The sequence below is a fragment of the Furipterus horrens genome, unplaced genomic scaffold (assembly GCF_987537825.1).
Source record: "Furipterus horrens unplaced genomic scaffold, mFurHor1.1.pri manual_scaffold_9, whole genome shotgun sequence".
NCBI classification, from domain to species: Eukaryota; Metazoa; Chordata; class Mammalia; order Chiroptera; family Furipteridae; genus Furipterus; species Furipterus horrens.
In genome coordinates, this window is record NW_028327179.1 from 18,306,938 (window position 1) to 18,325,033 (window position 18,096).

At 37.9% G+C, this 18,096-nt stretch overlaps 1 protein-coding gene across 2 annotated transcripts in view; it reads right to left on the reverse strand.

Annotated features, from left to right (window-relative positions):
* LOC150001369 (histone deacetylase 9-like) overlaps positions 1 to 18,096 on the reverse strand; it is a 465,158-nt gene that overhangs the window by 12,111 nt on the left and 434,951 nt on the right. For both annotated transcript variants that reach the window (XM_090287130.1, XM_090287131.1), the window contains 3 exons: positions 11,370 to 11,492; positions 8,393 to 8,603; positions 7,691 to 7,908 (listed from right to left, as the gene is read on the reverse strand). In XM_090287130.1, coding sequence (XP_090143256.1) covers positions 7,691 to 7,908; positions 8,393 to 8,603; positions 11,370 to 11,492 — 552 coding nt within the window. The remainder of the gene's footprint in view (positions 1 to 7,690; positions 7,909 to 8,392; positions 8,604 to 11,369; positions 11,493 to 18,096) is intronic.

The following is an 18,096-nucleotide window of genomic DNA, read 5'->3' on the forward strand; positions in this document are numbered from 1 at the left end:
GAGTTTTTATTGCTGGTTGATACAACTAATTTTAATAGCAAGAGAGTAACAATACGTTCAGGATATTGGGAGCATGGCCTGGGATGCAATTCTGACTGAAGGAATGGGACTATTCTAGACCACATGACATTTCAGGGTCACTATGTTCCCTCAGATTTCATAAGTATTTAGAGAAAGAGCAGAAAGATAGAGGGAGAAAAAAAAAAAAAAAAACATCTACAGTCAGGAACTTATAAGCAACCAAAATCTCTAACAAAGAGACGGCTACACATTAGTGGTTTTCATGTCCACAAATCACTTAGCTATATTAAAAATTCCTTAGTAAGACTTAATTATTTCATCCTGTCAAATGAAACTATTTGTCAAGGTTGGGAAACAACCCAATTATTAAGCTTCCCTCTCCCTTTGAACTGCCTGGAATCAACATCAGTCAAACGGCTCACATGGTTTAATTCCCCAGATATTTTTCTTTCCCCTATTTTCTTACCTCATAGTCCTGTCCAGCTATTGTTTTTCTCATTCAGTAAAAGCGTCTCTGACTAGATTAACAGTGCGGAGTGAAAGGAAAGGTCGAGGTCCTTCCCTTCATCTTCAAGTTATGAACGCAGGAACGTTTATGAATGCTGCACATTAATCCACCGAAATGGTCATTTAGTTTCTTTTACAAACACAGGATTTCATCACATCTAATAATAAAGCAGCAAGCCGTTTTCTGTATATTATAAACCATCCACTTGTAATTATATAGCGAAATGCTTCTATATGAATTCTCTGTGCTGATGTAAGCTGGCATTGCAGCGTAAGTGGCTTTTTTTGAAGCTGACTACATACCTACACAGATCTATTTACATTGGGCTAATCATGTCAAAATAGCATCTATTTAAGGGTAAAGTCAAAGTTTCTTTTATAAACCTTTATAGATAGATAAATAATCTAGGAGCCTTTTTACTGTTATAAAATTAAGACTGCCTTTCAGGGTTAGCTAAGTCTTTGGACATACTATCCATCTAATGGGCAGAATGTAATCTGAAATTGGTGATTAAAGACTCTGCATGGAAACAAGCTGTCAAATGGATAGAGAGAAATTAAACCTGACAACAGTAATGCCTACTTTCCTAAATGAAAGCCCAGTTCAAGTTTCTACTCATCCATTTTTCAAAACTTAAAACAAGGCATTTTCCAACCACCCCTAGATGAGATGCCAACATTTGCATTTCAGTTGAACTTGATGAAGTCAGTAGACTTTCAGCTTCAGGCTTCCTCAGAACTGCTGTGAGATGTTTGCCCAGTCTGAAACAATGGCAACCTTACAACATACAAGAGGGGAAAGAAACGTGGCCTGGCTGTAGTGGGCTCTGCTCTGCACCCGCATTGTACTGTTGGAAAGCCTTACAATCCAACAGAATTATCTAAATGTCCTACCATCAGGTCTGTTAAAAAAAAAAAAAAAAAAAAAAAAGCAAATTCTTCCAAGCCCTTGTCATTGTGGATCAGTTGGTTGAAGTGTTGTCCTGTATACCAAAAGGTTGGGGGTTCGATTCCCGGTCAGGGCAGATACTAGGTTGCAGGTTTGATCCTCAGTCTGGACTCGGATGGGAGGCAACCAATTGTTCTCTTTCTCTCTCTCCCCCTCCTCCTCCTCTTTCTCAATAAATCTATTTAAGAAAACGAAAAACTCTTCCAAGATAGAGAGCAATGCATAGACACTGTGACTTTTTCATCCTGGCAAATCCAAACTAACATTAACAAAACATAAGATGCTCTTCTTTGTTTTGTTTATTTGCCTTGTTTTTAATGGTAAGTTTTCTTTTTTGGTAAAAATAAAAGTAGGAAAATCTTGTCTCCTGCTTTGTGATAAAAACAGCACTAAAATCATAAGCACATGATTAGATGAAGGACAGGCTTTTGGGTCATATATCCTCTGTCAAATGCCAGCTCAGTCAACTCCTAGCCCTGTGACCTTGTTCAATGTACTGAAGCCCGCTCAATTTAAGTTTCTTGATATTAAAACAAAGTGAGGTGTTAAGTTTGAGGAGATAACACCCATAAGGTGTTCCAGCTCACAGTAGATCCTACAAACAAAAGGGAGCCAGTATTATTTAAATGACCTTATCCCTAAGGTACTAACGGATAAGGCGCTAGGAAGGCACACAGCACAGAAAAGGAAAGAAGGAGAAGACACGGAGGAGAAACAGGTGTGGCAGCAAAGCAAAACTGCTCCGTGGTCCTCATCTAAATATACTGAAAATTTTAATCTTCCCACAGGTAAGCCATAGATAGAATTACCTTTGTGAAAGCAAAGCTAATATGAAGTGTTTATTTTTTTGATACTATGAAGTGTGACTCAAAAAGTGTAAACATTTTGAAAAGCATACGTCTAACAGTTGTTCTTCAAATTAATCTTCTTGGGAAAATAGAAACTTTGTACAAAATAGCTTTATTTCAGGACTGCCTTCAGAGACACTTCATAAGGAAAAGAGTAGCACCCACACAGATGCATGCTCTGCTTTGCATGTGAGCCCGGGCATGAAAGAATATACTCCCTTGTGCTGCTGTGGAGGGATTATTAGGACAAGGAGTGGATATGAATCAGGAGAGCTTATGGAGAATATGTAACACTTACGTTAGAAATCGTGTCAAGAAAAGGAATATCACAAATACTACTCACATAAAGGGTCAAATTCTCCTCTAAAACTTAACGAACGGTCCCCAAATGATCTGTTCCAGCATTTCAGCAAAATTATATTCGTGCCTTGCTTGTCAGACATAGAATCTACCTGTTTGAATAAGGGCAACACAGGACATCTGTTTGGCCTGCCCTTTACTGGTCTCATCTTAAATATATTTTTATTATGATAAAATAGCTCTCATGTCAAAATGCCTAAGTATCATAGTAATATATATATATATATATAATAAACACTTATATCTAGAGTGAACCTTGACATATATAAGATATCATCTCATAATTTATGAGTTTTTTAGAAGTGTTGGCTGATATCCAGTCATAGGAATGCATAAGATATTTATCACCAAGAATATATAAGAAAGAAACAAAGAGAGAAAGAAAGAAATACACAGAGAGACAGAGACAGAGAAAGAGAGAAAAAGACAAAAGAAGAAAAGATGTTAACTAAACAAGAATATTCAGAGAAGTAACCAAACAAATCTCAAGTCTTATTTCCTCAATGATAATCTCCTTCCCCCTCCATCCTAATACTTAACACACCGTATTACTGTTCAGTTGAATCCTGCACTCCCTGCCCCACGCTGTAAGCTCCCTGACGACACTGAATGTTGTTTCCTTAGTGCCTAAAAGAGTGTCTGGCACAAGATAAGAGTTCAGTATGATTTGCTAAATGGATATAGCCCAGGCCAGTCTTTAATTCAAATAAGTAGTCAATGAAAAAAGAGCTTTCTTTAAATTTCTGCTCTATGGATTTGGTAGAATGAATATGAAAGTATAGGTATTAGAAAAGATACTATAATTCTAGTTAAAAGAGAAATTATTAATCATGAATTGGTGGTATTCTATTAATACTGTAACAATAAATAATTCAAGAAAACGTCATTGGGCAGGGACAGAGAAGTATGTCTAATTATCTCATCATAAAAATGTCTGAAGATGCTTTGGAAAATTTCTGTGTATCAATTAGATAGTGATGTGACTAGAGATTTGCCCTTCATTTAAATATGCAGTTGTTGTCCTGGCTGGCATAGCTCAGTTCACTGGAGCATCATACTGTATAACAAAAGGTTGGGGGTTCGATTCCCGATCGGGGCACATACCTAGGTTGCCAGTTCGATTCCTGACTGGGGCACATCTGGGACGCAACTAATCTATATTTCCCTCTCTTTGTCTCTCCCTTCCTCTTTCTCTAATATTAATAAATACCTTTTAAAAAACATATATGCTGTGGTTTTATCATTCAAAAATGATAAAAATATCTAAATAACTGAGGTGTATTTTGTTTTCACTTATCATAGTTTATTTTACCAGAAAGTCTGTGGTAGTATTTAAAGTTGAAATGGTCTCAGAAGAAAATTACCAATACCCTCTTACTTTTTGTTTGCTCTTTGGTATTTATGAAGAAAATTCTACTTTAGAAACCTCTTTCTATCCTTCCAATAAAAAAGAGCAGAAGATACTGGCAAAAGCAATGGTCTTATTTTGATGCAGTATAAAGAAACTCCTCTTGGTTTTTTGAAAAGGCTTGCAAGTCATCACTGCACAAATGTACTATACATTAGAAATAAAAATTACTTAATGCATTTCTGAATTTCTTCCATGTCTCAAAAAGAGAAAAGAGCAAATGTTGTAAGTCATGAATCTCTTATGGTTAAGCTTCCCAAAACACTTGCAGTGCAAGGAGAATACTCATACTGATTAGCAGAGATAAATCATTCTGACAGGATTTCCACTCACCTTTCTAGCTTGCTCCATTGTGTAGATATAAAATTACAAATATTATATAAACCCATCCCAGGGATAGATCTGCTAATCTACTCAGTACTTACGCCATAATTATATGAAGCAAATAATTCTTTCAATGCATAAATTTTCCATATAAATGTCATGGTAATTCAGCCAACAAGCAGGTAACTTATTTAATATAATTAACAACATTTTCATTGTATAGTTATAACAAGCACAAATGACTGCTTTCATAAATGCATTCAAGTTATAGTAAGATCAAGAAAGCCTTCAAAATTTAATCAGTAACTCATTGTATACTCTATGCTCTGAAAGTATAGTTTTGCTTCTAATTCTTCTAAAGATTATTAGCAATTAAAATATATCATTAAAAATTTTATATCATGAAAGCTAATCCTATTTAATATAATGCAGGTTTAGAAATAAACCTACTTATTTTTCTTCCTTGTCACTCCATATTTGCTTCCCTAAATTCTTAAAACCCAACAACAATAAAAAGATTGAAATAAAAGGCAGAGATATTTTAAAATGTAACAGCACACTTGTGTCTTCCTATGTGCCTATATTTCCTGTTATAATAAGTATATCAAGAGCCGGGTCCATGTTTTTGTGATGTCAGCTCTTAGGCTCCAGTTTGAATGGATTCAATACAGGTTCATCCAAGATAACAGGAGACAAAGGACATAAATTAAAGTTTCTGTGTTTATTGCTCATTAGTGCATAGTCTAAATAGTTATCGTAGACATAAATATATTCTTATACAGAAACTTGGTAGCTTTGACATCTAAGTTATGGCCCTCACCTAATGTGAAATAAATGTTTTCATCACCTCACAGGGAAGGATGAACTCTTAACAATTTGGTTCTTGGTGGTTCTATTTTGAATAGTTGAGAATAGGACAGAGGTTTAATACTTTCTTTAATAAGATTTTTCTCTGTCCCCTTTGACAAATGAAGGCAGGTGAAATATTTCTGAAATCTGGGGAATACTCAATGTGCATATGCCATCTTGATTAAACATATGGAATACATACTTGGGGAAAAGCCAACTGGAGACCTGCTTGAGTAATCTAAACACCCAGGCTGAGAGGGGCTAATATATAAAGATCAGCTTTGTACTTTGAAGTTTTCTGGACTTCATTTTGCCTAATTAAGACAAGATTTCATAATCAAACCACTGTACAAACATGTACCTGAAAGTATAGGGTTGTTTCTAATTTTGGAAAGAGTTCCTAACGGATTCCAAGGAATCAGCTCCGCATGGGAGAAGGTCTCTGATAAGAGTTGCCGTTCTCATCGATAAAATGCAAATGCTTTCCATCTCAGTTTCTGCCACATGACTGACGTTAGCATCGCCTATCAAAATCTCAAGTGCGAAACTGAAATATAAGGATTCTGATACTAGCATGCCATCTGAGTCTGAAACAGTGGCAACTGCAGGTTATAAAACATGTATTCCAAAATATTCTTAGAGGTATTCATAGGACTCTAACAAACCTAATTCCAGATCAGACTATATAATCAGGCTGAAAGTAGGATTGCCAATCTTTCCTTCCACATAGATTTTCTTCTCACTAGACACTGGACAAGTTTTCAAGAATACCTGACAGTTTTAAGTAGTGCTAAGAGGCCACAAAACAAGCTTAACTCCACCGTGACATAGCAAACATACGCAGAAGCACATTCAAGTCAATGAGTACTATGCCATTATACAAGAAGGAAGTTGGTTCTCCTGTGATGAGACTGATCTCATAATTAGAGAAATGCTAAAGCAATAAAAGAGGCATAAATCTGATGATATATAAGGAGGGAGTCTAAAATATACTGAAATATAGTCTAGTAGACCAAAAGCTTGCAGGAGAGGCAGCTGCCACAGCCTGCAATCCCCCCGCCCCCGACACACATCCATCATCACACATACACATCATCTGTGAAAGCACCAGAGGGTCGGCTGGAAGAAGTTCTGTTCAGTAGTGCGATCTCCAGCCTGTGTTCCCTTCATGGCTCTGCCTTATAAGGTGGAGGCCAGAGAGAAGAAAAACTCTTGGCCTACCTGCAATCAGGCAAGCACATGATAAAGACCCCCTTCTCCTCCTGCTATTAAAAGGTAATCAGACCTTTGCCCATGAAGTTTTGCTTCGTTTACAATACAATAAAACATTATAATACTAAGCTGATTTTTAGCTATCTAACAGTAAACCAGAAATAATTTCTCAATATAATACCTCTGTAAGATACTTGTAGGTGATATAGTAACAGGGCAAGTGGATAGAATCTTAATATTCAGCACTTTAACATTTTCCAGGAATGAGAGGATTCCATTTTATAAGCCAACCCTAGCAGAGAGTAGTAGCAAAACTGTGCAAAGTGGTTTTGCTTACAAATTCGTTAAAAAGGCTTTACCAGCCTGTCTGCTGTTGTTAGATTGTAATCACTGTTTCTTTGTGGTTGCCTCAGCAGGAGGGTGTCTAAGGATGTGGTGTGATACAGACATTCGCACTCCATTTCAGCCACAACAAGGCTGCCAAACAGAAATGACCACAAGGTTCTCAGAAACTGTTTTAAACACTGTTTGGAACAGAGTGGGAAATGCTGGAAAATAACTATAACATGGGAACATACAAGTTGCTGAGAAATACCTTGTTGGCTAACCTTGTCCTTTCTGCCTGCGCATGTCAAACCGTAACTCCAAACTCTGCTCCGAGATTTTTCTGCAGACTCCCAAAATGAGGCTCTGCGCATGTGTGTGTGCCTGTGTGTCTTTATGTATTAAAATAGGTGCTCAGCCATGGCCAGGTGGCTCAGTTGGTTGGAGCGTTGTCCATACCCCAGAAAGTTGTGGGTTTGATCCCCAGTCAGAGCACATACCTAGGTTGAAGTTTCAATCCCCAGTCAGGCTGCATACAGGAGGCAACTGATTAATGTTTTTTTTTTCTCTCTTTTTCTCTTTCTCTTGCTTTCTCCCTCCCCCTCTCTCTAAAAATCAATAAACATATACTCAGGTGAGGATTTAAAAAAATAGGTGCTCGTGCATAAAAGATCTTGCTAATCTATAACCTCAAAATTGCTACAAATACCCTGTGAATATAATGATGGTGAAAACGCTGATGTTGTGATGGCGTCCTTGAGCTCTGGTGGCGATCTCCTTTTGACGAGGGCATGTACCAACATTCCCCCTCAGACGCCCAGGTCAGTGAGAAGAACCCCAATGTCCACCGTGGTGACTATGACATTTTGAGTTGGCTTGGGGGCTTACTTTATTCATGTGGATCTGTTGCTGGTATTGCTTCTGCTTCTCCAAGAATTGCTGGTGTTGCTGTTGAATGACCAGCTGAGCCAACGTGCTCTGAGGCAGAGGTGCGGACTGGGTTCGATTCAGGGGTCTGTGACGGGGTAGCTTGTGGGTACCTCTAATGCCAGGGGAAATTCTCTCTTTCGTTGCCAAGGGAGACTGAGGATGTAAGGGAACACCACCTGAAAAAAAAAAGAAAAAATACATATCCATGTACACACACGCGCACATACACACATACAATTTTGTTTAAGAAAAGACAAGAAGCTACAGAAAACAGATTCAGGGGATAAAGTGTATGAAAAGGAGTGGGTCTGCGAGGCAAACATCAGAAGAAGATCTGGCTGGATGGGGTGAAGGCAGAAGTACCACAGAATTGGACGGGCATGTGTCTGACCAATGAATGACTCACCATTACTCCACCCTGGTATGTGAAGGTTAAATAAGCTGAGATTTTGTGTGTGTGTGTGTGTGTGTGTGTGTGTGTGTGTGTGTGTGTTTCATGGATCTAGGGAAATAACTAAGGATGATAGCCTTTCCCACAGTGCCAGGGATCAGGGAGACCTTGGAAAAGGGTAAATCTTTACCAGTGTCTTGAGTTAAATTACATTGGATCATTGACAAAAGTCCCCCAAATGAGCTATAAATGGTGCCCTTATTAATTACCAGCCACAAGAAGCTTTTGCTGTCGCATTTGCTCTTTCAGTAATAAATGCTGCAGGAGAGCTTGGTGGCTGCTGTTGGGCTTTCCCTCTAAGGCGACATGGGGATGGCTCGAAGACGCCGGCAGGGTGCCCCCATACTGCGCGGGCAGGGCGACGCCTTGCCTAAGTGGTTGGGTCTCACACTTCTGTTTTTCTTTGAGTGAATTTGAAGCCTGTATCAAGAAATAATAAAGATGTGAATCTTCTTTCATCCATGTGGGTCATTAGGTGTTTACATCATTAGATTAGTTTTTTATTTCTTATCCTCCCACCTCCCCCCGAAAAAAAGGCCCATCTGACCTTTGCCTGAATATGGAAACGGATAACAGTATGTCTATTAAACTAACTGAATTCACAAAGGAGACGTTAAACTAGAGTTGAAGCATTGGAGACAAGTCCGTGGTGGGTAGCACTGTACTCAAGAAGATCTTCTAACATCAAAAATGATGCCAATTTCAGGTTTAACAACTAGGAAATGTATTTTTATTTTAATATACTGATTAAGTAAAAGGTATACGGGAAAAGTAAATTTTATTCAAATGGCTAAACTAAGGCTACATCATAACAATTAAGAAGCTAGAGACAAAACGGTCTGTAATTTTGGAGTCTCAAGCAGCAGGAATAATCTGTTCTTTCTCTACGTGTCCTCCAATAAGTAAAAAGAGCTGTACGTTTCCAATATTTAATTTTTTAAATAAAATTCTTCAGATAACTCATCGAGAGGTTGTACAAAACATGCAGGAATTTGACTTAAACATGAATTTTATATTAATTCATAACAGATCCCCAAATCTTTAAATATTGAAAATGACACTCCAGATACTTTTGTTTAATAAAATAAACTACAAGTGGAATTATATCAAATAAAAATGCTATTAAGAACTTGAAATGTATGATAACAGTAATAAAGCAATAATAATTACACCATCAATAGTAATAATAAATTATCCTATTCAAAGGATTTAATGAATGGTGGTCATTTTGGTATTACAAAAGCAGAAGTCTAATACCTCAAAATTATGTGGCATGTTTCTTTTCAAAACTCATGTTTCATCTTTCAAAATTGCTGTGCACCAGGGAAGCAAAGCAATTTTCAGTGATGGAGAAATTAAAGGACAAAGAGGTAAATGGTTTGTCTTAGTCACACAGCAAGTCAATGCAATGTTTCATCAAGAAGTGATTCCTTCTCTTGGACTTGTCTCCTTAAAATTTCCCGCTACTCAGTGGGGAAATGGAATATTGGAGGTCCCTTTGCCAAAGCAATGCTAAGCTTGAAAAATTAATTGTGATGGCCTCATCCACACCAAAATGGAAGCAAAGAAAAATGAAACTTCAATCCAAACCACACTGGTTTATTCATCCAACGGCACCAAATTGTATTACCATCAAAACATTAAATGGTCTGGCTTTAGTACTTGGTCCTTCGAGAAGAAAATTCTCCCTGACCACATTAAAAGTGGTGTATGTTTGTATTAGCTGGTAAGAGGGACTTAGAACTTGCAAAAGGGGTGAATATAAAATGCCTATTCATGTGTTACAAGAAGTTTTTGTGTATCTGCTTATTGTCGGAAGAGATAGGAAAAACGGGAATGGAAAGGAAATAGTTTTTAATAAGTGAAGATTTGAAAATACCATCTATGAATATTTATGTTTAGTTTCATCCCTAATTCCTTTTTAATTTTTGCTAGAACCAATTGTTTACAAGGGCTTCATGTGGAATTTCAAGGGCATGGTTGAATTTGGTATTTTCAGCCTTTCTTCTTCAATCCCCAGATATATAACAGCAGTCAAATTTTGCTTTCTCCTCACTGGTATAAGATTACTGTATCAAATAAGACAACATTCCACTCTATTAAAAACACCAAATAAATAAGATACCTCTTGGACTTATGCTATACTATGTATTGAACTCAACCATCAAATGTATCATTTACAAATGTCACTGTAGGTGTGCTCATACATAAATTAGTATACCATACACAGATATTATATTCTGAAAATAAATTAGTCAAAAAAATGATCTACTTTTTATAATGTCCTGATCTGAGAATATTGTAAAATACGTGAATGTGACAAGTTACACTCCATGAAAGGTTCACTCCTAAAGACTGGCAAAATTGGTGCCCAGGGTTAGAACAAATGTCTCTTTAAATCTAATGTATCCCATGACCTTTACATAAGTATAATTAATTTAGTTTTCACACAGTTCATAGATGAATTACTCTAGGTAAAGCTTACAGATCTTTTACAATGACAAAAATTTGTATTATTTTAGGGACTTTGTATAAAATAATCATTGCTGTCTTCTGCTAGTTGGACAATTACCTCCAAAAGATCCTATTTCAGTTGTCAGGAGTTTTAAAGTAATTTCTTCACTTTGAGTCTCCTGGGAAGAGTTTAATATTGTTCTTAAAGAGGTTTTCCAGATACGTATTCTTCAGCATGACTGAATCAGTAACTTAAATTCTCAAAATAAATTCATTCACAAAATAAATTCTATAAACATATGGTCCCATGATTTAGATAGAAGCTATCGCTCTCAGCACTAGCCTGGGAAGAGTCCCAGGTCTGCTACATACTGGCTCTGTGATCTTGGACTTTTAAAACATCACTCGTCTCAGCTTTTTCTTTTGTCAAAATGTGGCTTGTAACCCCTGTTTCATGGGATGGTCATGTGGAGCTAATAAAATACCTGGAAAGTACTTTCTTCTTTAAAAGCTACAAAGCATTTACAAATGTTAGTTATTATTTTTATACATTAACATATGCACCAGTATAATTCTTTAATTTGAAATTAAACTAAACATCTTTGAACAGCTCAGGAAACAGCAAAGGAGGCTCTACCAAGTTTCCCTGAAGTCTAACTAGATCAGAAATGAGAGCTTCACTGTGAAAACATCACTCAGGCAGCTTTAGGCTGCTGCGGCGGGACCACTTACACTGAGCTGGGTGGGTACCGCCGGAAGTCCCAAGGTGATGTTGGGTAAAGAGGGAGAGGTATAAAGACTTAGCAGGTTCATGGAATCTTCGTGAATTAGAATGCGTTGCTGCGAAACCATTTGCTGTAAGAAAGAGAAAAAGAAAAAAAAGAAAAAAACAATGAAAGGGGAGTCCCAAAAGATTACAAAAGCACAACTCTTACTGTGAAATATTCAGATTTCAGACAACAGGTTTTATATTATCATATCCAGTCAAAATAATTTAAGCATATTGATTATTTATTTTATGATTTCTGAATCCAGGTATTATATGGAAAAATTAAATTAAAATTTTATTCCTCAGACATAATTTGAGAATCTGAGAAAGGGACTTCCATGTTCATTTTGCAAAATTCATTATTACAATTCTAGCTTTATAGACCAAAATCAGTGTGTTTGTCATCAGCTGGCAAAGCACAATAACACTGAATAATTCTTATGAATATATAAATACTTTTTGTATTATTGAGTGATGAATATATATAATAGTATATATAATAAACTATTAGTATATATAATAGTATATATATATATATTCATTACTTGAATTAGAAACTAAAAGTTTCTAATTAGAAACTAAAGTAAATGTTAAAGGGCGATCTGTTCCCTGTGCCACGACAGCCTTCCTTTTCACTGAAATACACTGAACGTGTTGGCATCACAGTCCTTTTCACAATAAATACCTTTTTTAAAAACACAATACCAAGAGTCATGTTTTCCCACATGTGGCCTAATATGGTTGCTTGAGTTACATTTTCTGTTTAATTCTTGCTTCCCTCCCAGAACTCTTATACAAAAAGAGTTACAAAGGTCTTATTAGACTAAGGAACTCTGGCCTGATATGGTCCCCAAGGGAACAACATCCCTGAAAAAGAATACTCCATGTAACAGTATGACACAGTGACTGCTTTCTTCCCAAACAAAAAGCATATGGGACTCCAATAATAGACCACCTCCAAGAGGGATATTGCACACACGGGCTTTGACTAAAGTAAATATAATAACTTGTCAAGCATGTTTGGGGGAGCTGTAGATTTTCCCCTGGACAAACCTGGGATATCAATTAACTGGGGAAAATATCATGTGCTAATACAATGCAACCTCAGAATGTCACTGAAGAGTGATGCGCCACCAAAACACAGGATGTTATTCCAAAACATCACCTCAATCATACATTTGTTTGGAGATGAGTCATATAGCCTTAAGATAACAAAGGCAGAAGTTAAATGTGGATTTTTCTCATTGCAACTAGAAATTCCAAGCTAGTTCAGGCTTTGTTTTTTCTCTAAAGAGCACGTCAGATATTTGTGCATGGAAATCAAGAGATATACTGAAACTTTTAACATCTTGTTGACTTTAGATGTCATCATTTTTACAAAGCTGTCTAGAACACTAGCAGAAAGATTGTTGGAATGAAGTGTGACAACCATAATAGAAAAGCAATAAATAAATAAATTAAATAAATAAATAAAAGATCGTTGGAAAGAACTTCATCATTACAATGTGTGAGGCTGCAATTTTATTTTATGGGTTAGCAGAAACAGTTGCACGTCTGCTCTAATTAAAAAGATAAGCTACTATTTTGCTCACACTAGTATTCTGTTAACATAAATTTTAAGTGTAAAATATATACTTGAACAAAACAGAAAGAACGTATGAGGAATTAAACATTTTAATTGACAGCAAGTGGTGATCTATAATAAAGGAATTGCTTCATTCGTTTATATGTGTTCATAGAAGAGAAATGAACATGGGAAAATAGACACTGTAAGCGATGCCTAATATCCACTCGAGGGTCTATCTGCTTCTCACAGCACTGAGACGTGACGTGCATACGGGAATGACAGCAGGCGGGACCACAGACCTCACAAAAGAGGTTATTCTTGTTTTCCAGACACAACATCTGTGATACCCTTCCATGCTATCACAGGATGCAAACATATACTAAAGTGAAAGAAAGTATTTTTTCTCAGATGGAATAATGGCAGGGGCACACTGGCTACACACACAGCCCTCTTACTGTGGGATTTCAGAGCTCTCTTAATTTCATGTCAATATTGAGTGTCTCCATTTTGTATGACAGTGTATGGGTTTTCAGCACCTAGCGTGTGCCCAACCCCGTGCCAAGGAGTTTTTGGACGATAACCTTTTTTTCAGAGGTGCTCTCCAGCAATCGTGCTCATGTAATGGAAGAACAACCTCAGTGGTTCCCCCAGTTCTGGTTCCCAGTGGGATCAGCAATAAAGCTTTAAAACTGATCAGGTCTATACGATCTGTTGCCAGGTTCTGCTACCGAAGCTACGCACCACTCTGCACCATTACTGAAGGATACTGGATCGTTTAAAAAGTATGGAGAAGAGGAAAGATTTAGAGAAGAAAAGGAAGCAAAATCAGGCCCTCAGGCTTATGGAAAAGAATAGAAGTGTCCTGCTGGCCAGGGCACGGGAAGAAAGCAAAAGACCTGGTGACATTATAGATGTGAGGGTTTTAAGTCATGGAGTCAACTCCTAAGAAAGCAAGGAAAGTCCTAAGCTCCCCAAGTTCACTAGGTATAGTTGGTTCTTCCTAGTTTTTCCCACAGAGACTGTGAACTTGAGGGACTAGGATGTTACATAGTTCATTTCCTTTGGTTACAGATAAAGAAATAGGTAGCCCCTATGTAGACTTCCAATGACCAGAATGGAAGCAGTCTATCAGTTCCACAGTCATGTTTCCTAATAAGAATCTGGAGCTGTATTCTACACAGCTAAGAGTGCAGACACACTCAAAAGCCAGAAAATTTGGTGTGAGAGCTACCATCTCACTCAAAAAATGAAGGATCCTGACCAGCATTTTTGCAAGGCTGGACGGTTACCCCACCTTACCATTGTGGTGAGCTCACATTTATTTTCAGACAAAACCAGGATTTTTCCAGGAAGCAGTTTTGAAACCGGTCCAGCCCTGAAATCAGTGCTGTGCTCAATGCCAATGTTTCATGTCTTAGAACATGAAGAAGAGGGTTTGAATCTAAAAACTTTTCCGAACCACAAACTACTGCTGCAGTTAGATAAAATGAAAAAAAATGAGTATATAAATAGATAACACTTAACATTCACAAAACAATGAATGAATAGCAATTAAGTTAGATGCACAGTGTGGTATCAAGACAAGTAGAGAACTGATTCTAATGACCTGTAACCATTAATACTGTGAGAGTAGGGTTCAAAACTTAAATGCACAGAGCAGGGTGTCAATCTTAAACCAGGCTTTGATGGGTAACTAGCATTTCCCTAGAAAGAGTATGATCTTGAGAAGAAGGATATGACTGAGCCAGGTGTTGGGGCAGGCGAGGTCTCCTAACATTTTAATAATGATTTTCAAAATTTAATTACTTTTCTCACCATGGTAATTGGAAGTCTATCTTATGGGTAATATCTGCAATGCACAGTGATAAATTACACACATAAACTGAAAAAAATCTATGGCTCTCAACAGAGCTATTTATTTTGCCAGTGAAATCAACAAGCTATTAGTTTTAATCAAAAGATTCAAAATATCTCACAAAATGGACACTGGCAAAAAAACAAAAAACAAAAAACAAAAACGTATGCTGTCAACTGTTTGAGGGATTTAGAAAGTTAAAAACCATCATGCACTGGTGGTCAGACAGTAGGCTGGTTTAGCAATCCTGATGAACAACTCAGCACTATGCACCAAAATAATTACACTACACACCAAGACCGAGCGATTCTTCTGCTGGGTGTTACATCTTCAAGAAATCCTCTTACTAAAGTTGTAGGGTGATGTCTGTGGGTATATGTTAAACCACATTTTGATGGAAGGTGAGAATTGGAGGCCATGGAGTCATCTAACTGGAAAATGTGCAGGAGCACCCAACATGGATTGTCATGGTGATTAAAACCAAACTCTTAGGTATATGCATCCATAATGACATGCGGGATCTAAAGACGCATGCTTAGTGATAAAAATAAGAAATGCAGTAAGATTGGTAACACCCTGCCATTGATAGCCACTAAAATACATGGGCACAAAGCAAAAACTACGTATGATGCGGGACGCTGTGCAAACAGAAATACAGGAGAGAATGACTGCTTATGGGGGCAAGGGAACGAGAAGTAGGGGAGGCAGGAATAGCTAGAGTAAGGTACCACCCTCTCCTGCCTCCCCCTCTGTAAGGAAACAGGCTTGCAAGGAAAAACACAGAGACAAAAAAGAATCATTTATATCCGGCTGGGCCTGGTACCCTGACCCAAAAGTGACCAGTAGCCAATTATAACACCATTTTAATATCACTGGTATTGCAGATAGAGCAGTACCCATCATGCACCAATGCCGTGACAGTTCTGGAAAGGACAAAATAAGGACAAAGGCTCCCTCTCCTGTGTCCCCCCTTCCTTTCATGTCCTTTACCATTAACCCTAAATATAAACCCTGGCAGCGGGACCCCTTGGCAGGACTCGCTTCTTGAGTCCCCCTGTACTCTCTGAGTGTGTAACTTTTACTTTAATAAAACCTCTGTGCTTTACTGCCTATGGAATTCTTTCCTGTGCTGGGATAAGAACCTGGGTTGAGGCCTCCCTTGGCCTCCCTGTGAGCCTCTGACATTATAGGGGGTAAAAGATGAAGGAAGGAAGGGAGGAAGGGAGGGAGGAAGGGAAGAAGGAAGGAAGGACACCTTTCTCTCTCAAGAAGACAAGTCAACAGATGACCCTTGTCAATACTACTTATGTAAATAATCACCTCCTTTTTAAGAAGCTCATAGAAAAAGTGGATGCAGAATTTTCAACTTACTGCATGTTCAAAAATACCTACAATATGCCTGCGCATTAGAAAAAGAATGTTAAGGATCTCCAGTTTTGGTGAGAAGGAGCCAGGACTAGTGAAAAGAAGTGCAGTCTAAGCGTTTTGCCTTTGAGCCCTACTCCTCACTGGCTTTTACCTCTGGGCAGCTGCGCTCTTCCCTGGACACCAGCCTAAGACCGAAGAATCTCTGACTAGCTCTATCGGATAATAACTGTGTCTCAGAATAGCATCCAGGAAGATGCACTTGCAAACTGAACTTCTGGCTTTAAAAGGTCCCTATCCCCAAATCAAGACTACCTAAAACGAAGAGAGCCGAACAGATCTCCTGATCTTTTAATGTTTGCCTCTGGCTTTCACACTCCTTTTAAGATAGCATTTACTGTCTACTCTCAGACAGCTGATAGAAAACTAAAACCTCCATGTGATGAAGAAATTGTTCAGGCGGTAAAAATCTCTAAGTTTTCATTTTCACCGGACACACACAAAAATGCATTACTATAAAATGGTGTGGAGACAAAAATAATCATCATTTAACAAGACTTCCTTTGCATTTAACAGGCACTGATGTTTTGTTAAAGGTCCTGCTTTACAATATTGACTCATGTTATTCCTAGTAAATGAGGCTTTTGTCATAGCAACGTCTTCTCCCTCAGGGGAGGAAGGCATTTTATTGGCTGCCCTCAAAACCAGGGCCCCACGCCCACTCAGAAGAGAGCATAACATTTACAACAAATGTCACAACAACTATTATGAAACAATAGGCAGATGAGTCACGTGAAACTGGGGCAAAACAGTGACATTTCAGATGATTTTCGAGTACTTAACCTTATTATTAGAATCTTTTTAAAAAGTTGTTTCTATCTGCTGGAAAAAATTATTTAAAAAATAGCACAGCAGAGCCAGCTACTAATGTTCAACTAGAAATAAACCAGCTGCTTGGCTACTGTTAAAATAGCTATCAAATAAATCTAGGAATCCGAAATAACGGTGCTGATATTCATGGAAACACATTTGAACCCACAAGTCCACAGTATTAACAATAAAGTAACTAGATAGGTAAAGACATCTCTGACTGGAGTTGGAAAGAGAAACTCCTTAGGTTTCAGCTCCCCAACCATGTTTTCAAATGAGGAAAGGAAGTCGCTCCAACAATCTGAGTTTGGGACTGAGCATATGTAAGAAAGAGTAGAAATGGAACAGAAGTGGTCCGAGCAGATGGAGACTCATTCTCACATGAGCTGTGCTGGCTGGAAGACAAACACGCTAATGAGTTTTCCCTATTAGGAGTCAGGGCTGGTAACTACAACAAAAAATGAATTAGCTTCACACTTCCCATTTACCACCTGCCTTACCAACACTGATTCCTCCCCAGAAGGCAGTTGGGGTAGGTATTCCTACCTTCACTAGATCTGAGGTTCAGAGCAAGTTAAAGGACTTAAGCAATGACAACAAAGTGGCTGGTTTTGGAGCCAGGCTCCTGTGAAGCCTTCTGAATAGAAGACCCATCAATTTGAATTCATGGAGCTACTTCCTTATTCTCGGCTTATGAGTAAATTCTCCTCCTTCGTATGGCTTAACCTTTATCTGAATTATGCAGGACATGTGAATTACAAGATAGAAAAGTTTCTTTTTTGCCTCAGCCTCAAGACCAGCCTGATATACAGACTCCCCTTCCTATTTCCTAAGGAGCAGAAGAGGGTAGAACCCCACGCATTCACATGGGCTCCCAAAGAACTAGGTGACCTGCTTTTCTACTCACCGGTCACAGAGAAAGAATTCATTCGAATGTGCCCTGTTCCACTATTTTAAAATGAAACCTCACCCTAGGTACTTAAGCAAAGATGGTAGAATAAGCTTATTTTGTAAATGGCAAAGTATGCAACTA